The sequence below is a fragment of the Suillus discolor genome (assembly GCF_016758755.1).
Source record: "Suillus discolor strain FC423 chromosome Unknown F5147scaffold_1, whole genome shotgun sequence".
NCBI classification, from domain to species: domain Eukaryota; kingdom Fungi; phylum Basidiomycota; class Agaricomycetes; order Boletales; family Suillaceae; genus Suillus; species Suillus discolor.
In genome coordinates, this window is record NW_024541248.1 from 824,511 (window position 1) to 846,370 (window position 21,860).

At 49.6% G+C, this 21,860-nt stretch overlaps 7 protein-coding genes across 7 annotated transcripts; 2 read left to right on the plus strand and 5 right to left on the minus strand.

The window, feature by feature from the left end:
* Window positions 1-8: 8 nt before the first annotated feature.
* Window positions 9-3,052, minus strand: F5147DRAFT_756625 (phosphoribosylglycinamide synthetase). The gene is made up of 10 exons (XM_041440353.1): window positions 2,696-3,052; window positions 2,583-2,649; window positions 2,242-2,529; window positions 1,945-2,190; window positions 1,746-1,897; window positions 1,551-1,689; window positions 1,315-1,495; window positions 996-1,267; window positions 740-943; window positions 9-681 (listed from the first exon to the last, which is right to left on the minus strand). The coding sequence occupies exons 1-10, from the start codon at window positions 2,894-2,896 to the stop codon at window positions 74-76; spliced, it is 2,358 nt and encodes a 785-aa protein (XP_041300042.1). The 5' UTR covers window positions 2,897-3,052; the 3' UTR covers window positions 9-73.
* A 12-nt stretch (window positions 3,053-3,064) lies between these two features.
* F5147DRAFT_662816 (uncharacterized protein) lies at window positions 3,065-6,651 on the plus strand. The gene is made up of 2 exons (XM_041434823.1): window positions 3,065-3,897; window positions 3,948-6,651. The coding sequence occupies exons 1-2, from the start codon at window positions 3,184-3,186 to the stop codon at window positions 6,309-6,311; spliced, it is 3,078 nt and encodes a 1,025-aa protein (XP_041300043.1). The 5' UTR covers window positions 3,065-3,183; the 3' UTR covers window positions 6,312-6,651.
* A 164-nt stretch (window positions 6,652-6,815) lies between these two features.
* F5147DRAFT_562425 (uncharacterized protein) lies at window positions 6,816-7,430 on the minus strand (the record flags this gene model as incomplete). The annotated part of the gene is made up of 3 exons (XM_041430617.1): window positions 6,816-7,100; window positions 7,154-7,276; window positions 7,332-7,430. 3 exons carry the CDS (start codon window positions 7,428-7,430, stop codon window positions 6,816-6,818), a joined length of 507 nt encoding a protein of 168 aa, XP_041300044.1.
* A 3,784-nt stretch (window positions 7,431-11,214) lies between these two features.
* On the minus strand, window positions 11,215-13,322 carry F5147DRAFT_600830 (uncharacterized protein). Its single transcript, XM_041432223.1, has 2 exons — window positions 12,094-13,322; window positions 11,215-12,041 (listed from the first exon to the last, which is right to left on the minus strand). Exons 1-2 carry the CDS (start codon window positions 13,199-13,201, stop codon window positions 11,401-11,403), a joined length of 1,749 nt encoding a protein of 582 aa, XP_041300045.1. The 5' UTR covers window positions 13,202-13,322; the 3' UTR covers window positions 11,215-11,400.
* Window positions 13,323-16,361: 3,039 nt separating this feature from the next.
* On the plus strand, window positions 16,362-17,563 carry F5147DRAFT_662834 (uncharacterized protein). The gene is made up of 2 exons (XM_041434824.1): window positions 16,362-16,854; window positions 16,875-17,563. Exons 1-2 carry the CDS (start codon window positions 16,739-16,741, stop codon window positions 17,416-17,418), a joined length of 660 nt encoding a protein of 219 aa, XP_041300046.1. The 5' UTR covers window positions 16,362-16,738; the 3' UTR covers window positions 17,419-17,563.
* Window positions 17,564-18,610: 1,047 nt separating this feature from the next.
* F5147DRAFT_563374 (uncharacterized protein) lies at window positions 18,611-19,364 on the minus strand (the record flags this gene model as incomplete). Its single annotated transcript, XM_041430670.1, has 2 exons — window positions 18,611-19,141; window positions 19,197-19,364. 2 exons carry the CDS (start codon window positions 19,362-19,364, stop codon window positions 18,611-18,613), a joined length of 699 nt encoding a protein of 232 aa, XP_041300047.1.
* A 1,383-nt stretch (window positions 19,365-20,747) lies between these two features.
* F5147DRAFT_766574 (MED7 protein-domain-containing protein) lies at window positions 20,748-21,770 on the minus strand (the record flags this gene model as incomplete). The annotated part of the gene is made up of 6 exons (XM_041440786.1): window positions 20,748-20,813; window positions 20,859-20,961; window positions 21,011-21,084; window positions 21,134-21,324; window positions 21,382-21,451; window positions 21,504-21,770. The coding sequence occupies 6 exons, from the start codon at window positions 21,768-21,770 to the stop codon at window positions 20,748-20,750; spliced, it is 771 nt and encodes a 256-aa protein (XP_041300048.1).
* Window positions 21,771-21,860: the final 90 nt, after the last annotated feature.

Below are 21,860 nucleotides of genomic sequence, written 5' to 3' on the forward strand. Positions count from 1 at the left end.
TGTACTAATGCGGACGAATTGACTGTATTTGTTTCTGCTACGTTTTCAGTGGTGCATACAATCAAGCATTTTGCTATCGAGGACCCCAACACTCCAAATTCCTCATCTCAACTCCACTCTTATCCGTCACCTCACCAATTCGATAAACAGCAGCGTCAGCAGTCTCTTGCAAGACCTGCACAGCCCTATCCACATCCTCCCGGCCCACAATAAGCACCAACCCAATACCATTATTGAACGTACGAGCCATTTCCGAAGGCGCGATCCCCCCACGCTGCACCAGGAACCGGAACACAGGGGGGAGCTGCCAAGTCGACACATCGATGAATGCGCCCATTCCTTTGGGTAGTACCCGCGGGATGTTCTCGATAAAGCCACCCCCTGTGATGTGAGACATGCCTTTTAAAAGTCCTTGGTGTACAGCTGGGAGGACTTGCTTAATGTATATCCTAGTCGGCTCCAGAAGACTGAGCGCGAGTGTTTTTCCATCGTCCCACGGACACGTCGAGGAGTATGACAGGTCTGTCATCTCGATGACTTTTCGAACGAGCGAGAACCCGTTCGAGTGGATTCCAGAAGAAGCGACTCCGAGGAGGACGTCTCCTGGCATGATATCCGCACGAGGAAGGATCGAACTTCGCTCGACTGCGCCGACTGCGAAGCCTGCGAGGTCGTAATCGCCTGTGTGTTTGTTTTGTTATGACAAGGGGTGGATTCCCTGGGTGGAGGACACTCTCACCATCTTGATACATCCCTGGCATCTCTGCCGTTTCTCCACCGATCAAGGCACAGCCGGCTTGTTGGCAGCCCTGTGCGATACCCTTGATGACGTCCGCGGCAGTGGCAACGTCCAGTTTGCTGCATCCGTAATAGTCGAGAAAATAAAGCGGCTCAGCGCCCTGCACAAGCAGGTCGTTGACTGACATCGCAACGAGGTCGATTCCTGGGAATAAAGTCGTCATACTCGATTAGCGACTCAGATGTGACCCACTCACCGACCAGATGGTGGATACCGGCATCGACAGCGATACGAAGTTTCGTACCCACGCCGTCTGTCCCGCTGACCAGCACGGGATCTTTGTAGCCGGTTGCTTTGAGGTCAAAGATACCTCCAAAACCCCCTATTTCTACATCAGCGCCGGAGCGCTTAGTGGCACGCACATATGGCTTGATGGCTTCCACAAGCTCGTTTCCGGCATCTACTGAGACTCCGGCCTGCGCATATGTCAGGCCGTTTGATGGAGTTTGAATTGATGATGTCAGTGCTCTACGATGTGTCAGCTTTGGTTATGATCCGATGGATAAGGTGCCTGCCTGTGTGCGATGTCTCGCCTGTAAAACTTGCCCTCGAATGAGATTTTGTCGACAGTCGCATAAACTTGCGCAAGAGCCTGTTCCAGGGTTGGTGCAGAGCATGTTACTGCCATAACACGGCCACCAGATGTGATCAGATCATTTCCGCTCATCGATGTTCCGCAATGGAACACCACGACATCTGACATAATAAGGTTAATCGATCACCCAAGATCAGTAAATAGAAAAGGCTATACCAGATGGGACCTCGCCAATTTGGATTAGCTTCCCCTTGGCATAGCTCTCGGGATATCCTCCAGAAACGAGGATAACAGAGACTGAGAAGCCTGGACGCGTGTTGATTTGGACAGAATCTAGGTGGCGTTCTGCGCACGCCTATTGGATAGGAGAATCAACAGCCTCTCGGAAAAGCTGATGATGGATGGACGCACGAGAAGGACTGCAGCGAGATCGACGTCGTCGCTCAGGAGCATCATGAGTGCCTCGGTTTCGGGGTCCCCGAAACGTACGTTGTATTCCAAGACCTTGGGCCCGTCGGCAGTGAGCATGAAGCCTGTGAAGAGGAGGCCGACGAAAGGGAATCCTGAGGAAGGTGAGCGGGAGATGGGCTAGAAAAGAGATAGGATATACCCTCTTTGCGCATGCCGTCGATAGTGGGACGTAGAGACTCGGTCATAATACGATCCATGATTGCAGGTGTTGCCACAGGGGCAGGGGCATAGGCGCCCATGCCTCCAGTATTGAGACCGGTGTCCCCCTCGCCGATACGCTTGTGGTCCTGTGCGGCAGGTAGGGGTACGATAGTGTACCCATCAGAAAACGCAAGCACAGAGATCTCAGGGCCTTGAAGAAGTTCCTCGATCACAACCTCATCGCCTACGAAATGGTATCATTGTATTTATAGGTTAAGAAACGGTAGGGACAAACCTGCTGATCCAAAAGCATTGTCTAGCATGATAGATCGCAAACCTTGGATAGCCTCATCAGTAGAGGATGGGATAAGGACGCCTTTTCCGCCTGCAAGGCCACTTGCTTTTAAAACGACAGGGTGACCACATGTTTGAACGTAGTCGGTGGCGTCCTGAAGTTGAGAAGAAGAGAATGTTCTAAATTTAGCGGTAGGTATAGCATTACGGTGCATGAATGCCTTGGAGAAAGCTTTGGAGCCTTCCATCCTGGCTGCCAGCTTTGTGGGACCGAATACGGGTATGCCAACTGGATAAAAGATGAGTAGATACAAGGTGATGAGCGGGGAGGGGAATAATAACCGTCACGAAAGCATTTTTCTACGCCGAGAACGAGAGGATCTTCTGGACCCGGTACTACGAGATCGATCTAGTCGGATAAGAATTGATATCAGATGGGTTTGATAGAAAAATACCTTTTGGTTTGCGGCGAAATCGACGAGATCGTTGTAAGGGTGGATAAGAGGAAAATGAAGATTTGAAGTTTTTTGATTTTTAGCAGATCCTGGATTACCGGGACATACAAATATATGTTTTACGGTAGAGGACTGGGCAAGTTTCCATGCGAGAGCATGTTCTCTGCCTCCACTACCGAGAATTAAGATCTGCGTGCTCATCGCAAAGATGAGTGAATGGATGATAAATAGTAAGACGGAGCTAATAATTGACGCCTGACACAAGATTCGGGTTTATCATGTCGAATTACAGAAATCCGGTATTCTCAAACGTTCTTGAACCATTTGAAGAGGTAACCATTGATGGACCAAGTCAACCGACCGGCTCACGGTTCTCTTTGTTCTCCCGCGTTACGCGATCGCTAATTTCTTTTTTTCCCTTGTACTAGATTCAAGGCGCCGGCGTGTTTGACCGTCGTCTGGCTGCAACAAACCCCCATGAAGAACTCATGGAAGAACAATCTGAATTGCAGCGTAAACTTTCAAGAAGGTCCTCAAAAAATACATCAGCAAGGTCTTTATGGAAAAGAAAATCCACAAAGAAGACCGCCGCAGCACTAGCTACAGCCGCTGGACCTGCACTTAAACACCTGGACCTGCAATCTTCTCAATCTCTAGTCTCTATGGACTCAAAACTCGCAAACGACATTTCAGACGAAGACCACGATTTTTCTGCTTTCATCTCTCGTTCAATAATCCCAGATCCTCTAGGTGAACTACCAGCTTGGTTCAAGAAAGAGAACGGCATGGCTGCTGCAAACACTTCATCTTATAGGATAAAATATCCTCTGCATAATCCAACAGGTCCCAAGTGGTACAAGAACTACCACCTTATTCCCCCTGCTCAGCTCAATCCTAGTAATCGTCCACCGTCCGTCTTCTCTCCTTCATTTCCACCAATGGCTTCCACTCTCAACGACCGTTCAGAGGACTCTATCCGCTTGCCTGGCCCGAGCCGCACTCCCTCTGGCACTTCCCTTCAAACTCCCTCTTCCTCTCAGATTCGCATACCAGAATCAGGTGGTAAACCTCGCAGCAGAAAAACTTCACAGGATAATGCCGATTTGCTCGACGCCTCTGACCCCTGGGGTACTCACTGGCATCACCAGTCCCCGTACGATACAGGCACGAATATAAGTCCCGTCTCAGTCGACCCTCCCGAGGCAAGTGGCTTCTATTCTACTCTCATATTTTAACTCATCTTCCTCTTCAGGGTCGCTCTCGTTCTCGTTTGTCAAGCATGAATGGCACACCGACTCGTCGTAAGACAGTCACCCCGTCTCCATTATCTCAATCTACATCCGCACTGCACACACAACCATCTGAGCCGAACATCACCCGTAAACTGAGTAAACGCCGAAAACCCGTGTTGGGCAACCTGTTCAATGGACAGGACTCGTTACAAGTGCCGGATACATCTGCGCGTCGTCACTCCACTATCTTGCCCACCTCCGTGCCTAATACATCTACTGTAGCTCTATCAACGCATTCCTCAAAGAAGGAGCGACGAACAAGTGTCTTAGGTCGACTGGTGAGGAAGTTCAGCATGTTGACCAAGTCTACTCAAGACGTGGGACCTACCATCAGCGAACGAGCAGAGGATGAAGTTGCTGCACCTTCTGAGCCTCGCCGCTCTTTTTTCTCCCAACGACAGCCTTCTCCAGAGAAGACGTCGATGGAGAAGAAGCACTCGGATCCATCCAAGCGTGTACCGCCGCCACAGATAGAAATTGACTTACAGACAACGGAAGGGTTGGGTCCTTCGCCAGAATTGGAGCGCGAGATACCCGACTATCGGTCGTCTATCTCGTTGGAGGTGCCATTTTCGCCTGGACGGTTGACGATAGCAAACCCAGATGCGCCCAGTACGGGAGGGAGTACGCCGATCAGGCTAAGCCTTGCGTTGCCGCCTGAGGACTCGCCTCACATAAGTGTTTCACCGCTACTACAGCCCGTGCAGCACCGTCACGATAGGAACCCCAGCAGGGAGTCGGTGGCTCATCCCACTAGCAAGACATCGCCTGTCAAACGCAAAAGCCCTGCACCTGCACCTTCACTCTCTGTTCCTGATGCGGTTCGCTCTCCCGCGAGCGTTCAGTCACTACCACCGTTATCCACCCATCGCCGCGCCCCGTCTATTCCCTCGTTGTCGATGGGCCCGTCTTCCTTGTTGACCTCGCCCGTGGCAGCCCCGGAGGTCAAAACATTTCATGCTTACTCCATCGCCACCGCCGCCATTATATCAACGTCGGATGACTCGCCCTTGTCCAGGGCATCAATCCTTGTCAACCCACCCACACCACATAACCCTGACGAGTTACACGCGGACCTTCCGTTTGAATTGCCTGAAATCGAGAGGGTACCGAGCAAGGCACCCTCACGGGAGACATCTCCCGTCAAGAAGGGTGATGGTGAAGTACGCATGGCCAAGTCAAACTCCACGACGAGCCGGAAGACGGAGACGTTCAGGTTGGTGAGGAACCCGTCTGATAAGGTTTCATCGTTTGATAATACTATCACTGCTGAGGGTGAGCAATGGACTGTCGTCAATTCTTCTGACGCTCCTCGCCGGAGGCGGACAAAGGAGAAGCCTGTAGAAAAGAGCGAAAGGGTGGAAAGGGTAGAAAAGCCATCGTCGCGGTCTTCAGCGAATTACCACGAGAGCGAGAGGGTCGAAAAGCCGTCGTCGCGGTCATCGACGAAGGATCGTGAGAGCAGTAGGAGGGATCAACGAAGGCAGGATAAAGCTGCTCATGAAGCTGTTGAGAACCAGGGACGTGCGGGTAGTAGTAGTCAAGGTCAAACGAAACGGGCGAAACCAGAAACAGCCGACTCCGGCACCCTCTTGGAACGTCCTTCGCGAGCGCGTAGTTTCGATACCACCTCCCGTACGAGCGTTAATCAGCCGATGGTGTTTATGCTTCAAGGCGAGCCACCTCGTCAGCGCAAGAGCGATGACCGGCCACGCGACTCCTACAACCCAAAGCCCATCCGACCTGGTCCGAGTCCTATTTCTGGCATCGCACATGTCGAACGCATGCCTTCAAACACAACCCGTCCAATTTCGGAACTCCCACCTGCTGCAGATATCAATGCCCTTCGCGCACGCGAGGCATGGGAAATGGATCGCTTATGGAAAGGCAGAAGCATGAATCACCAGGAGTCCAACATGATTGCCTCGCCGTCCAGTCGCGATTCACCGCAGGTCAACGGAGAGTTCAGAGTAGATGCCTCTGGGCACGGTTCGAGTCACACGTCGTACCTCGTTCAGCCGCTCCAAGCACATCCTATGCCCGCGAGCGTGTTTTATGCCAATATGCCTTCTGCGCCTCCCCCAATTATCTACACTGCCTCGTCTCCGTATGGACAGGTGCTTCATCAGGCCTCCCACCAGTCTGTTTACCGATCCCTCCACAACTCTTTCACGTTCCCTTCTACAGAGCCCCCAGCAGACTCCCCTTCTCGCCAGAACCCTCTACCACACCCCCCGCGTGAATCATCCTATCAACCCGCATACTTGTCAACCCTTGCAGATCGAGGCAGTGGAACTTCCTTGGATTATTGGACGAACAAGTAACTTACCCACTCGTACCCTCACCTTGATATACCACACTGCTCATGCTCAACATCACGCATTTCAGCGTTCAAATACAAGTCCTAATTTAGATCATACTGCAATCTGTTTTTCTTCATTTCTTCAGTGCCCTCAGGGCTTTGTGATTAGGCGGATGTTCTTTTTTCATTCACTCTGTCTTACTACTCACTTGTTATTGATTTGGACTGGAAACATTTTATGTACCAGCTCGATTAATTGAGCGCAATGCTTCGACTACTATGTATTTACAATCATGATTTCCTCACTCTTTGTAAAGTATGAAAACGATCGAATTTCGTTATAAGTACAATTCGCTTTGATACAGGAGATATGCAAAATGCAATTATGAGAGAGCTTGATGTGGACGTTATGCACATGAGCCGAACCAACAAACGAGATGTGCCGCAATCCAAACATTGGAAAAACGAGCAAAAGTAAACAAAAGTAAGTAAAACGAAAGAAAAGTGTACAATGTTCACAATTTCATTATGAGGGACCAAATTGCCGATAGTCCAATGGCAACGGAAACTTGGGCGCGGGGTAATCGTCCCACTGGCGTTCTCCATCGAGGAAGCGACGCAACCGTGCGACTTGTGATGAAAGGTACATTAAGATGATCTGCATCTCGATGTCGAGTTTGAGTTTGAGGATTTCTTCGCAGGTACGCAGAGCCTGCGTGCGTGTTGTGACGAACATGTTGCCTCGGAACCCTAGCTCTTTCAGGCTGTCGATCAGTTCTCCAAATTCAGAACACCATGCTAGTACGCCTAGCTGTTCTTGTGCGTGAAGTACTGGGTTGGGATTTGGAGAAGAGGGAAACTTACTTGGCCGTATTGCTTGTAACGACCGTAGAGAACGTTAGGTGCTGCCCCCAGTGCAAAGCCAAATGCTTCGTTTTGCATGATGACGCTTTGTTCTGGGATGTATGGTTCGACCACAGGCTGAGGCTGCACGAGGCGTTAGCGTCTGACTTGGTTGGTAGTGGTGGTGGTAGGAACCCACCTCAGGCCTTGGAGGTGGCTCCTGGAACCACTGGTGTCCAGAGTAGTCCACTTCTCCACCAAAATCTACGTGCTCAGCGTTCTTCGCTGTAAAGTCCATTATTTGACGATTAGGAGGAGGGCTGGTTTCAAGACGTAAAGTTTCGAGTAGTGTGGTGAGATCCTTTGGTAAAGGTATCGAATCAAGTGGGGCAGAACCTTGTGTTTGAGGGGTGAAGATAGCGCGTAAATTGGAAGAGTGTTCGCTTTATCAGAACGAAGGTCAGCCAAAGCGTTTCAGGTGGCTTACGATGTGGACTTACGATGGAAGTGGGGAAAGTGAAGTGGGGACGCTGAGATTGAGAGTGTTAGATGAGGGTGAGAAATGTTTTCGGGAAGACGACGAAGGAGATAACTCCTGTGAATCCGGGTGATCAGGATGCCTGAGAGGAAATAAGAAATATCTCTTGCCTTAAAAAGAGGATTCAGAGACTGTCTATTCTCCTTGGATGATAAACGTCTAGAACCAGAACTATTGAGACGAGTCTTCCGAGCAGCGATTGATTGGCGATGACGCTCTGCACTGATACGGCTGACCGTTGATAATCGATGGTAGAATATCGGAGAAGGTGAGGGTTGCGCCGATACGAAAGCAGAACTTGATACTATGCTCGAAGTACAGGAATCACCGGAAGAGGATTCTGCAATGGAATGCGGAGTTGCAAGTGAATCCCGATCTACTTCAGGTGTCTCCAAATAAATATCGGTGACTACTCGCTGGAGAACGGGCTTGCAAGGTGATTCAGGAGCGTAAAGAGGTTGTGGTGGGGGAACTGGAAGGAGAGATATCGGAACGGGTAAGGGTCTAGGGGAGTCGGGAGCAAAAAGTGCAGAAGTGAAATATGTGCTGATCTCCGGAATTTTTAAGTGCTCCGAATCTGTCAGGAGAGATATCCTTGAAGGTGGAAAGATCGCGCGATAGTCAAATGGATCACGGTTCTGTACGTTTCGACTGAGCCAAGAAGGGGATGGTGGAATAAATGATGTGCGGGATGACGGGCTGAGAAGTGAGCTGGTGGTGAATGGTGATGGTGATGCAGTAAACTCCGATGGGTCAACACACGCGTGTTTGGTAACGGAAGGAAACGGTTTCGCGACCTGCTCTGGATGTAAGGCGTCACTGGCAGGTGGTGGGATCGGAAGGGGTGCTGGTGATGATGATTCACCTGTTATAGCTGCCTTGCGAGCTAAAACGACAAGTGCGGCCTCAGAAGGGTTTGAAGAGTTCTCAACTGCAGGCTCGATGACAGGATTCGAGGGGCAAGAATGGAGGGGTTCGGTGAATGCAGATTGAACAGAGAGGGATAGCGAGGTTGCTTTGCTTGATACTCTCCTCCTGCTTCTAATGGTATTACCGGACGAAACGTCTGAAATGCGAGAGTCGAATGGACTGTGTAGTACCCTTGATAAAGACCTGAAGCGCTTCAATGAGCCAGTATATCTACGACTACTTCTGACGTCAAAGTCAAGCGTAGTTGGAGAGGTAAATGGCGCAGATATTTGAGTGGGAGTGCTAGAAAGTTCTGGATTTGCGTCGAAGTCGAAAGGTGAATCAACGAGAGGAGGACTGCGAAGAGTGAACTCGTTTGTAAATGGAGGGGAGACACGGAGGGTAGAACAAGTCTCGTCGAGTTCTTGATTGGCAGTGATGAGTGTCGAGCTCGCAAGTGAGGATGTTGCGTAGGCCGAAGCGATCGGAGTGGGTATGTGAGTTGGGGGTCTTGGGAATGCAAGATATATGTCGGATACTTCCGCTGCCCGATTGGACTGGACTGTTTGCCGACCGGAATTGAAACCCGACAAGTGAATGGACCCCTTGGATAAGTTCTTGAGGCGATATAAAGCGGATTTTGTACGAGAAGGTGCCGGTCGTTTAGGAGGGGTGGATGGATCAGAGGAGGGCTTATTGCACGTTTCGCCGGTTGACGGTTCTGGATCAGGACGAGCTAGAGACTCGTCGTCGAGACTGACTGGAAGATCTTCTCGATTTACAAGTTCAAACTCCTCAAGTTCTTCACCTTGTCGTTGTTGCTCCTGCTCTAAGGTAGTCTCTGTGTGCTTTTTTGAAAAGAGACCTTGGTTACCTCGCCCTTTGAAAGTGAGGGAGAGCAAACGAGTTGGATCAAGAGTATGAGCCGAGCTGCGCAAAGAGCCTCGAAGGCCGCGAGGTAGTCTCGACTGGAAGTAAGTTGATGGCGACGTTGTATCTGCTCCAAGTCCTTGTGACTTGTGAGGAGAAGAGAATTAGAGCTGGGAGGAGTGACCTTTGAGGAAAATCAGGCGCTGTGTCAGCGTGATTGTAACGTGGAATCCTGACGACGTAGGAGAAGCTACATCTGGTTCAATTACTTACCAGTCCTTATCCTCGTGTTTTCTGTTAAACCTGTTAGTTTTCCGCTGACTTGCCTCGAGGCGCGATCGGCACACCGTTACATAAGCTTTGACTGTAATCGCATTGTCTACTAGATTAAGTACGTTCAGTCACTGCCAGCAACTAACTAGCTATGGACTCATCAGAAATGCAGTACTGCCTCTTGACAAGCTACTCATCATTTCCATTTCTACAGAGCACTCATTTCGACTCAAAATAGGTTTGATACACTCACATACAGATTAATCAAAGCATTGCCCACGATGACACCTTTTCTTTCTTGATCAGGAAAAACACGCCCCCCAAAGTCGTTCTCTTCCTAGACAACCTTTGGACTTGAGCTGCGCACGATGATAGAAGCATTACAACCGCTTACCTTGCATGTATTGTTATCACTGGGTATCAGCACCATGATGGTTTTTCATACTGATAACGCACTCACGCTGATAACGTTTTCTCGCAGTATCACAAGGCAAACGGTCGGGTTTCATGCAGCCATACCGCAGTAGATCGTGGTATAAATTACTTAGTACGTGATATCATGAATGACATCCGTATTAAGCAAGAAACGATGATTCAATAATCCAATGCATTGGATGATACTGGACTCGAAGCGGTACTAAGTCCGCCATGACACAAAAAGTACCCGTCTTCTTATATGTTCTGATCAGATACGCAGTACCTTGCCGGTTTCAATTGTCAAAACTGCTTCCATCAATCTAGCTCTACCACCGTGACACTCGGGCTTGTCGATCGGAGCAAAGCAGTGTTTTCAACTTCTGATATCATATATTCTTCATAGAGATCTCCATCTAAACCCCAAGTCGACTGCTTCAATGTCCGAGCAACTCCAACATGGCATATATTCATCGGAGATGAGCTCATATTTCAGCTTGAGCGGACATTATTTTCACGTAGGCCTTCTTCACCAGCCCCTCTACTCCTCCCAAGCATCTACAACAATAGCACTGCGTACTACGAAACTGCGGACAGTTTCATGTCGTCAGGACCTCGCGTGACGATTGCAGCGGCTTCGTGATCGTGCGCTATACTCGCTCGTGGTAAGCTCAGGGTTTTCTACAAATCGCAATATTCGAACCCAGCATCGCCCCTACACATGCTTGGGCGCAATGAGACGTCCGGATCATATCTGCTTATAGGAACGATATCAGAAACCCTTCTTACAAAAGAAGCGCGCGACTTTCTCGTATTGGATGGCCCCTGTAGATGCTTTGTAGACACGTCTTTACAGCAGCTGCGCAACGTGCGGCTCTAAGGCGAGCCTGAGGTCCAGCCGGAGAATGAAGCAAGGCCCCAAACATCCAATTCAAATTGAATGTACGCAGGCCAGCAGGGACCTTGGTGATGTGCGCTACGATGATCGGATGCTAGCGAGAGAGGTATGTGAGAAGTCATCAGGACGAGAACGGGGGAAAATAGTATCATGATCGTCCCTGCTGTGGGCATCTCCTGATTCAGCTACCAAATATCAATCATTTTCATTGTTTGATCTGAGGAAAACAACCAGCTGAAATAAAGAATTGTGTTTGTGCTAAGCAGAGTAACTTGGACTAGGAATCGGTAGCTATAAGTACACAGGGCAACCAGAACAAAAAAACAAACAAAAAACGAGTTCTCATTCACAGTACTGCAGGGGAGATTAGCGCAGTAGGCTCTGCCTCTCTCCCGGCACTTCAACATCAATCAGGTTCTCTTGATCCCTCCGTCTACCAGGGAAGAGACGCCGTAAGAGCGGCACTGCTTGCAGGACCGAACGGCTGCCGGAGAGTGCCGGCAGATGCCAAGCAACTGAGCCTCCGCCCATGATCGCCACCAACAAAACGAGCACACCAAAGTCTCCAACCACGGCATAGACAGTCCTTCTTTGGTCGAAGGGGAACTGCAAGCTGATTGTGCGAGTCCACGATCCGGAGCCAAGTTGCATAATCTCCGAAATGCCCCCACCTCCAACGCCACTGACTCCCATGGCCCCTCCATCACACCATAGCACCATGCTCCCGATTTCGTTTGCACGCGACTTTGCCTGCTCCCACATCGCGAGACTGACGGTGGAGTCCCACGTGCGAGCCGGTGCCAGGATCAAAGCCGGCCTGGAGCTAAGCGAACTGAATGCAGAGGAGAACGCGAAATCAAGACATATGGATGATGTGATAGGAACCGGGCGGGTATAGTTAGGCGGCGAGGACCATTCGGGTTTCGTGACCCATTTTGGAGGGCCGAGCTCGAAGTCGTATATTGCAGGAGGCTCAGTAGATGGAATTGCTGAAAATGATTCTGTAACTATCTGGCTATCAGACACTCTGCAAGGTCAGGTTTACATAGAAGGACGTACATGGTACCAGGTTACGTTTGTAATACTGGATAACTTCCTCGCCCTTCTTCTGTTCTTCATGGACAAGGGCAAGTCCGTTGCGTCGCATGCGAGATCCACCGGGGTTTGACGGATCTTGGGGGACGGACTCCTCGAAAGCGACTCCGATAACAGATTTCTGTATATTCTTGCGCAATTCTTCGAATGCGACTTCCCTCTCCCCCTGATTATTGAATACTACGGCGCTTTCGGGCCACAGAACTACTTTGGCCTGCGAAGTTAATTTTTTGGTCTCGGTGATGAAGTCGCCGAGAGTTGGATGTTGACCTTTGTGAATGGGTGGGAGGGCACAGGCAACACCCAGTGGCGAAGTATCAAAGATCGTATCAGTTCTAGCGGGTGTGATGACATGTAGAGACGGGAGGGCAAGTGCAACAAGGAATGTTCCTAAAGCGAGAAGGCTCCGCGAGCGCTTATTGGATTGCGGGGCTTCAGTGGACGAAGTAAACAGTTGAACCAGCTGCTCATCGTTGCTGGTACCCATTAACCAAGCAGCAGCAACTTCCGAAAACAGAGCCGCACAGGCACCGACGGCCCAGTCGATCCCCATCGGCCCTGTATACGGTAGTAGCCATCCAAAAGGGTGGGAGGTAGAAACTGGACTCCAATTTAGGAGTCTCCCCACGGGGGAGATGTGGGATACAATGGCCCACGTCGTCGCCCATACAACAGGTAAAAAAGTCACTTGAGCCCAGAAAGTTGGGAGCCTTCGATGCAGGCGGATATCTGCATAAAACGGCAGGATTGCCAATACGTATGTAATTGTAGACATGACTGCGACCGCAGCAAATGACTGTGTCGAATTCGACACTGCATTGGTTGCGGAAGAGTAATGCGCCAAGGAAGCCCCGACCGTCACACCTACCCAAGAGCACATTAGCTCTAATACCCGGGTACTTCGGCATGCGATGCGCAACCCATGAATGCGCAGAACGGTGAGGAGTAGTACCAATGGTACAAATGTGGGCGTGGGGCCCAGTGACAGGAATGCTAGCAGAAACTCGCTAGCCCCAAAGATCAAGGTGGGGTTTTTCGCGAGGATGATGGATCGTAGGGTGTCCGATCCCATGATATACTATGAGCGATAATAATGGTTGTTGAGTGAGTCCTTCGACGACCACGTAATTACTGCGGCCAAGTTTTATGCGATGAGAATAAGAAGCTTGACTTGGAATGGTATGTGCTAAGGCTCGGACTCTGAAATCAAATCTTCATGCTGGACGACATCAACACCTGTTCGACGTTACGGAGGAATGACCGACACACTGTGTGTTCCTGATCAGTGCGTATGCCAGCGTTCGGCATTCTAATGAGCCCCAAGACTTATCAACATTTAATTCAATTCACAGTACTAGTATGACCCAATGGTCATGCTAACGGAACTTTGAATAAATTTATTAAAAGCCAAACACAATTGACTGTCACCCTAGCTGTAGAACTTTTTGGCGTCGAAGGCGTCGACATCATCCGTTACTTGGATGTCAGACTCGCACACACTTCCTTTTGGGAGATTTGAACAATACAGCGAACATTCACTCGACCAGTGTCCTGCGTAACTCGCCACCGCCTCCCTCAGCGAAACGCATCCTACTAATAGTACACCTGAAGACCGTCATAGGGTGTCATCCGTGATGTCTCTACGAAACACACTTTTTCGTCGACTGTCACTGGCTCCCCAAGTTCTGTCTCCATCCTTTATTAATGTGTCTTTCCCTGTCGTTCTATTAAATTTTACCTGCACTTGTCAACACCGAGTTTCGCAACGCATTGCAACCAACTGATATATCGCGTATGCACAAGCGTTAATGACAAGCAAGATTTATGCAGACGCAGTCGACGTCAGAGCATCCCTATAGGCCATTGACAAACACGTATAATGAGTGGTGTATCCCATTGCGTGGAACCATATGTCGCTCAAAATTTAAGCTGACATTCCACCATTACAACGTCTCCGGTTGCCAGCTTCGTCTTGTATTCCTCCAGGCGGATGACGACTCCGTGACTGTCTCAGGACGCTGGGGCCTCCGCCTTCGTCTGTTGCAGGTTGCACTGGATTACCAGTCCCGCGTACCGCCCTGAGGGGTCTGGGTTTCGAGGAAACAAGCATGCAGTTGTGGATTTCACAGAAGCAAACATCCCATACATCACCAACATCATCAAAAGGTGACTTATCTGCGATCCAAGTGAAACACAGCTGACCATACGTTAGAGGTGATGGTCGCGACGAATTCTGGACTTATTGCTTGCTTTATAGGGCAGGATAAGTTGAATGATCAAGACTGATGGTTTACCGAGCGTCAAATCTGTGCTTAATCTCTCTTCTTTTCTTTGAAAGTCTACATCTATCAAGCACGAGATACCGCCAATTGCATCCACGTCATGCTGTGTTGCTGCGCCGTGATATATGTATCAATTTTGAATGGAAAGCCAAAGACCACTTTGCCTCACCACGCAACCTCGTTCGTACTTGCTGTGCAGAGGTCCCGGGGGCCTTGTAACATGTCTGTTCGGAATAGCAGAATCATTTGAGACTCAGGATGCAGTCACCAGACATATGGGGCACCTGCAAGGGCTTTGTACAGTTCCCAGGTAATAGAGGAAATATCCAGAGCAAGGTCATAAGTTCGAGCAAACACCTACCCAGTAGATGGCGACTAGTCAGCCAGTTATATATCGTTTATCAGCGCTGCAGCAGTGACTGGGGTCACTGGTAGCGGTTCTCTGATTCTGACAGCGCAACGATTTGTTCGCTCACTCTCGATTCAATTCTATATCTACAACTCCAGAACTATGAATAACCATGCCGATGCTAACGAAGGAGTCGGAAACCAAAATCACCAGGCGTGTCGAGAATCTTCCAACATCTACTCACCTATATTAATATTCTACAGATCCCTCAACACCTTCTCCAACAAGCACCAAGGCCTCGGGATGTGACATTCACAATGGCCAGAGGGCAGCTGGTGAGTAACGCGCACTCGTTTGCGAGTCATAACCCTGACGTTGTCGAAGGAGTTGATGTACATTACCTGGGCCGCCGCGCGAATGCGCATACGCCAACAACTTTATGAACCCAACTTACCATTTCCTCCCTATCCGCTGCCTCCAGTCTGGCAAGACGAGGTGCGCGCGATGATGGTGTTATGGATTGCAAGGGAACGCCGGATGTTTGAAATGGAAATGCAGGAACTCGAGCGTCTCTTGGGACTCAGAGGTGCGCGCGAGGGCTTCTAGATAAGCCATTTAGAAATTGCCAAATTCTGAATGGACTTATCAGTATTATCAGACCGTACGGATGAAGAGGGACGAAGACACTGAGAGACAGAGCCGAGAATGAGACTAAGCAGCTGCATGCACTGTATACATACAATGTACTTGCACCGAATATCCCACACGCAAATTCTGTTCCACAGCGTAGCGTTGATAGCTTCGAGCTGATTTTGCCTGAAGGATGTCAGCCGAAACACGGCCTTCGAGATCGAAGCTCCCTCGGCATAAAAAGGGGTCGACATGTTCTTACGATGGCCAGTAAGTGCAGAGGGAGTGCATGGTGCATCTGCAGGGTCGAGCGTCGGAGTGGTCGAGGTACCCAGTCGCAATGTCGAGGGGTCATCAAGGTCCTCTCGAAGGTCATCGTTGTCAAGCCAAACAAAAGTCTCTGCCGACACGTCAGCATCAATCAGGTCGTCGACATCGACATCTTCCGGTTCGAGAACACCCCCAAAATCAGTAGGCACAGATGACACAAGAGTATATGGATGGCATTGAAGTCGGCTCGCTGATTGGGGTGAAACAAGCCAGGAGTTCGCAGGTGTCCAACCGCCATATGTCGCCAGGTATTATGATCTCCTCCGATCTTGATGGCGGAATGAGGAAAACCTCTTTCGCCCTCGATGTCTCTACTAACCAACCATCCAAGTCAGCCTAACGGTTTCATGTGGAACTTGGAAGACCGAGGGCAGAGCTCGGCAAGTTCTTCCTCTTTGCTTTCCTCGACTTCGAGCCAGTGAGCGTCTTCAGAGCTTCTTTCTAGTTGGTCGACCTTGGTGCCGAGCGACTCTGCGCGAAGCATGAGACAAACAAATCACGGTAAGCTTGACCTGCAAGTCGTTTACTAAAGCCTACCGCACGATCTGAAGACATCGAACAGAAGGCCATTCCGCTACTCCTCGAGATTGGCGAGGACTCCAGTCTTAAGAACGTTCCCACACGGGTTCTTCCGTGTCATTCCGAGTTCTTCCGTGTGGGAACGTTCTTAAGACTGGAGCGGAACGTTCTTAAGACTGAGGCCCTCGCCGATCTCGAGGAGTAGCGGAATGGCCTTCTGTTCGATGTCTTCAGATCGTGCGGTAGGCTTTAGTAAACGACTTGCAGGTCAAGCTTACCGTGATTTGTTTGTCTCATGCTCTGCGTAGAGTCGCTCGGCACCGAGGTCGACCAACTAGAAAGCTCTAGTTACCTCGTACATCTGCTCCTGAGTATGATCCAGGCAGGACAAAGAGGACCAAGATTCGCACCGGCTTTCTACCATCACCGCATCCGCCGACGAGCTCTCTCGCCCTCAAATCAGAACCACAGGCATTGCGATTTCGTTAGACTGACTTGAATGGTTGGTTGGTGGAGACATCGAGGGCGAAAGAGGTTTTCCTCATTCCGCCATCAAGAAGGAGATCATAATACCTGGCGACATATGGCGGTTGGACACCTGCGAACTCCTGGCTTGTTTCACCCCAATCAGCGAGCCGACTTCAATGCCATCCATATACTCTTGTGTCATCTGTGCCTACTGATTTTGGGGGTGTTCTCGAACCGGAAGATGTCGATGTCGACGACCTGATTGATGCTGACGTGTCGGCAGAGACTTTTGTTTGGCTTGACAACGATGACCTTCGAGAGGACCTTGATGACCCCTCGACATTGCGACTGGGTACCTCGACCACTCCGACGCTCGACCCTGCAGATGCACCATGCACTCCCTCTGCACTTACTGGCCATCGTAAGAACATGTCGACCCCTTTTTATGCCGAGGGAGCTTCGATCTCGAAGGCCGTGTTTCGGCTGACATCCTTCAGGCAAAATCAGCTCGAAGCTATCAACGCTACGCTGTGGAACAGAATTTGCGTGTGGGATATTCGGTGCAAGTACATTGTATGTATACAGTGCATGCAGCTGCTTAGTCTCATTCTCGGCTCTGTCTCTCAGTGTCTTCGTCCCTCTTCATCCGTACGGTCTGATAATACTGATAAGTCCATTCAGAATTTGGCAATTTCTAAATGGCTTACCTAGAAGCCCTCGCGCGCACCTCTGAGTCCCAAGAGACGCTCGAGTTCCTGCATTTCCATTTCAAACATCCGGCGTTCCCTTGCAATCCATAACACCATCATCGCGTGCACCTCGTCTTGCCAGACTGGAGGCAGCGGATAGGGAGGAAGTGGTAAGTTGGGTTCATAAAGTTGTTGGCGTACGCGCATTCGCGCGGCGGCCCAGGTAATGTACATCAACTCCTTCGACAACGTCAGGGTTATGACTCGCAAATGTGTGTGCGTTACTCACCAGCTGCCCTCTGGTCATTGTGAATGTCACATCCCGAGGCCTTGGTGCTTGTTGGAGAAGGTGTTGAGGGATCTGTAGAATATTAATGTAGGTGAGTAGATGTTAGAAGATTCTTGACACACCTGGTGATTTTGGTTTACGTTTTCATTTTGGTTTCCCACTCCTTCGTTAGCATCGGCATGGTTATTCATAGTTCTGGAGTTGTAGATATAAAATTGAATCGAGAGTGAGCGAACAAATCGTTGCGCTATCAGAATCAGAGAACCGCTACAAGTGACCCCTGTCACTGCTGATAAACGATATATAACTGGCTGACTAGCCATCTGCACACTGGGTAGGTGTTTGCTCGAACTTATGACCTTGCTCTGGATATTTCCTCTATTACCTGGGAATTGTACAAAGCCCTTGCAGGTGCCCCATATGTCTGGTGACTGCATCTTGAGTCTCAAATAATTCTGCTATTCCGAACAGACATGTCACCAGGCCCCCGGGGCCCCTGTACAGCAAGTACGAACGAGCCTGTTGCTTGGTGAGGCAAATGGTCTTTGGCTTTCCATTCAAAATCTGGCTGACTAGCCGCATCTGCATACCATGTCGCATAATTATGCAAAGAGCTGTAACACACTCGACCGTTTCGAACACCGACGTCCATAGCACAACCTCTCAAGAATGAGAAGAATATAAACCTCGACTGCTCTTGTATGAGCAACAGTACAGGACCGGATACTACGTCAATATTGGGAGTGGAGGTACGGTTCTAGGGTCTTCGGCGTGGAGAACAACAGACTACGTCTCCTATTGTTGCAGCAGTAGTCTGTACACGAGCAGCAACAACTAATGAAGCAGTGAACTATATAATGAGTCAGTCTACAGGTAGATGATATATCACTGCATGGAGTTATACCTGGTACGATCAGAGTGAGGGTCATGGAGCTGCTCCCTCAACAGATTCATCATTATCCAGGTTTACGGCGAATGGATCAACTGTGTGATCCATGAGAGGCCCGCCCAATAATGCGTCGCCGTTTTCCATTTGACTGAGATCATGGACGCTTTCAAACGCAGTTCCATCAGGTCCGAGCACCGTCATATCCAGGTCTCCGACGTCTTCAGGATTGACGTTCTCGTGTGGACCGATTTCGATATCCACGTTGCCATCGAGAGCTTTGAGCGATTCGTCCAACATGTCTGCAACTTCCTCTGCGACCAATATAGGTTCAGCAGCTTGGAGCGAAAGTGTAGGAGGTGTCGGCGAGGATGGTTTGGTTTGAGGTTCTGACGGAATTTCCTGATTAACTGAGTTTGTCTCCGTGTCCACCACAGGCGCTAACGCATCGCGAGCTACAGAGGCAACTGGCTCGTCTTGGTCCATCTCTTCGTCTCCTTCTACTATTTCAGGTTCGTCAGGAAGGGGCGCCAGTGGTTCGTCCACTTCTCCTTCATCGTCACTAAATTGCTTCAAGATTGACTAGGATTTCGAAGTCACTCTATCAATTGCTCAGACTACTTACTTGTTTTTTGTCCGTCTTCACCCACTTGTAGATCTTCACAGAAGAATTTGGAGCAGCATTTTCTGGAACGGTCCATACTTTCTCCCAGCAAACGACTGGCTGCATGAGTTGGCGTCTTGCAGCCTCCGTCGTTGCGATGCTGACGCCGATTCTTCGCCTAGTGGACATGATACAGATGTGAAGAAAAGACTATTGATTGTGTTCATAGATTCTTTTGAATAAGCTGTGAACGCAAGTGGACGAGCTTTCGCCACCCATTTGGGGGTCGTCGCTCAGACGCCTCCCTCATGATCAGACCCACTACACGATATTGCAAGGAATTTCGCCAACATCGTTCACAGGAAATATTAATATCAATCATGATTTCGTTTGCCATGTTGTTTCAGAAAACCTGTGTCATTGGGTAAACATCTAGAAGAAGCTTTGGCAATATTCTTGACACTTGTATACCAGTGCAACTTCATACAGACGAATTGAAGGGTAGAGTTAGTCTCCGTATACAGAGATAGTGTGATCGTTACCTTGATTCTGGCAGACGCTACGCCATTGTGAAATTCTCTGCCTTGCCACATACATCAATGGGTAGATTCAATTCTCGACATATCAGCGAGGTACACCTCGAGGCCAATCTATGGTCCGGTTCTGGCTGACACCTGGACCGTGGACCGAACCACAGGGGAACCGGACCAAAGTCCGGTTCGAACCATAGTCCAGGGCAGGACCACGGCAGCACTAAGAGTCTCCGCCGAGATGATACGAAACCAGGCACGCACGCATCGGTATGTGTCATCTCGCAAAATAAATGATATTGTGACAGAAAGGAGCTGATGCTGGTGAGCGAGGCAATAAAGTTTTACTTGCGCCAGACGCCTTGTAAACTTATCTCCTAAACTTCACAGATAAGTTCAAGGCACCAGAAGAGATAACGCCTTTTCCCCACTCCACAATCCAGGATGAAATCGACGTGGTGCGGCATTAGAGTCGCCACTGAAGGAAGCATAATATTTGGAAAGGGTCGATGTTGTAATACAATGTAGACCAGTCTTGGGTCGTGGCTGTTCCAAGTGCTGTACTAAAAATGGTCGACCGTTTGTACCCCTTGCGATGACACAGTGTATTGGGAGCATTCAACTGGTAGGTGTTCAGCATAATATACGCATACGTCAAATATAAGTTATGAATAACCAGACAGACTTTGCAAAAAATGAGCTGCAACATAGCAAATAGAACTGCCACCGCGGACTTGAAAGGTTCGAATGAAGTGGATGAAGTCTTCCGCTGCCCTGGTATGACGAGGGCTCACTACATGGTCTAGGGGATGTAGCGCAGAAGTGGAATTGTATACGACCTGTATCACAACTTGTAATGGTGAACAAGGGACAAAGTAATGGACGATATGACCACCGCCCGACACATTCGCTTCTCTAGCGTACGTCAGCAAGTTTACAAATCCTGTGTGCGATTCAGTGAGCCATACACACAGCAGATTATTGAACACGACATCCAACATGAGCAGGTGTCACGACCACTCCAGAAGAGAACCTGAGAATCTTATGGGACCTCTTCTGCCCAACGCAACATGTCTTCAAGGGACACGTTAGCCGTGGATGTCTGTACCTACATGAAGTCAGTTTTGCGTCGACGTGCACGAGATAAAGTTACCTGAGAACTGCTAGGTTTCGCAGCCTGCCTCTGGTCTGAACCCGCCATTTCCTGAGCTGAAGAACGTAGCTCCAACAGCCGAGCTTCGAGAATATCACATTGCCTAGCTTATCGTGTTCAATAACATTTATATCATAGTATGGGGCACGCACGAGTGAATGTTCTTTGTTTCCTCACGCCTCAGCTCCAGCTGTCGTTGCATCATGAGTTCAAGATTTCCTCTAGCCTATCCAAACATCAGCCAACCGTACGAGTCAGAGTGTAAGAATAAAGACCTGGACGGGCCGTAGATCATTTGCAGCTGCCATCAGATTCTGGGCAAGTATCGTTATCCACTCCAGCTGGCGTTGCCATTCTGGTTGTGCCAAGGATGAAGGTGGTGGTGGTGGTGCAAGAATTGCGTTTGTCAAATTGGAGTATGTGACCAGGATGGACCTCAGGACAGCAAGAAGCGCAGGCCGCCGATCTCAGGGAAGAACTTCAGGACAACGGACATATCGAGGAGACTCTAGGACTGTCTCACCTACACTTGGGTCAGGAGGGTAAAGCTGATGTCCACCAAGTTCGGCTAGAGATGGGATGGTCTCTTTCACCTGGTTGGGAAAAAATCAAACGCTATGTCTGAACGCAAAGCAGCATGCATACAAACCACGTATCGCCGAAGACGCTATAATGGCCTTCCTCAAGGACCCAGTCTACTCGTGGTTTCTCGAGCTGGGCCAGCGACCATGTGGGTACATCGGTTTGATCTGAGAGTAGTTCGTGCTGGTTCACTATCCCGAGATCAGCATTTTGATCCCCGACTCGTTCCTTGAGCAGAGTAAGTAACTTCAGGTTATGCGATGTATAATTGTTGTAGTGGGATGGAGGTGAGGGAAAGGGACTACGAAGTTCAGCCTCCTCTTCGTCCATTTGCGGTGTAGAGTTTGCAGAGAGTCAGTAACGCCAAATGATCAATGTATCAATGTTGACGAAAGCTGCCGTTCTGTGACAGTTGTTTGG

What these genes read in the sequence shown, in the direction of transcription:
- F5147DRAFT_756625 (XM_041440353.1), bottom strand. Translation starts at nt 2,896, where the DNA reads ATGAGCACGCAGATCTTAATTCTCGGTAGTGGAGGCAGAGAACATGCT. An exon ending in CGACGGCATGCGCAAAGAGG is followed by an intron (nt 1,898 to 1,944) that starts GTATATCCTATC and finishes CACCTTCCTCAG; the next exon opens with GATTCCCTTTCGTCGGCCTC. An exon ending in AGGCGAGACATCGCACACAG is followed by an intron (nt 1,268 to 1,314) that starts GCAGGCACCTTA and finishes GACACATCGTAG; the next exon opens with AGCACTGACATCATCAATTC.
- F5147DRAFT_662816 (XM_041434823.1), top strand. Translation starts at nt 3,184, where the DNA reads ATGGAAGAACAATCTGAATTGCAGCGTAAACTTTCAAGAAGGTCCTCA. An exon ending in TCTCAGTCGACCCTCCCGAG is followed by an intron (nt 3,898 to 3,947) that starts GCAAGTGGCTTC and finishes CTTCCTCTTCAG; the next exon opens with GGTCGCTCTCGTTCTCGTTT.
- F5147DRAFT_600830 (XM_041432223.1), bottom strand. Translation starts at nt 13,201, where the DNA reads ATGGGATCGGACACCCTACGATCCATCATCCTCGCGAAAAACCCCACC. An exon ending in CAAACGTAACCTGGTACCAT is followed by an intron (nt 12,042 to 12,093) that starts GTACGTCCTTCT and finishes ATAGCCAGATAG; the next exon opens with TTACAGAATCATTTTCAGCA.
- F5147DRAFT_662834 (XM_041434824.1), top strand. Translation starts at nt 16,739, where the DNA reads ATGGTTGGTTGGTGGAGACATCGAGGGCGAAAGAGGTTTTCCTCATTC.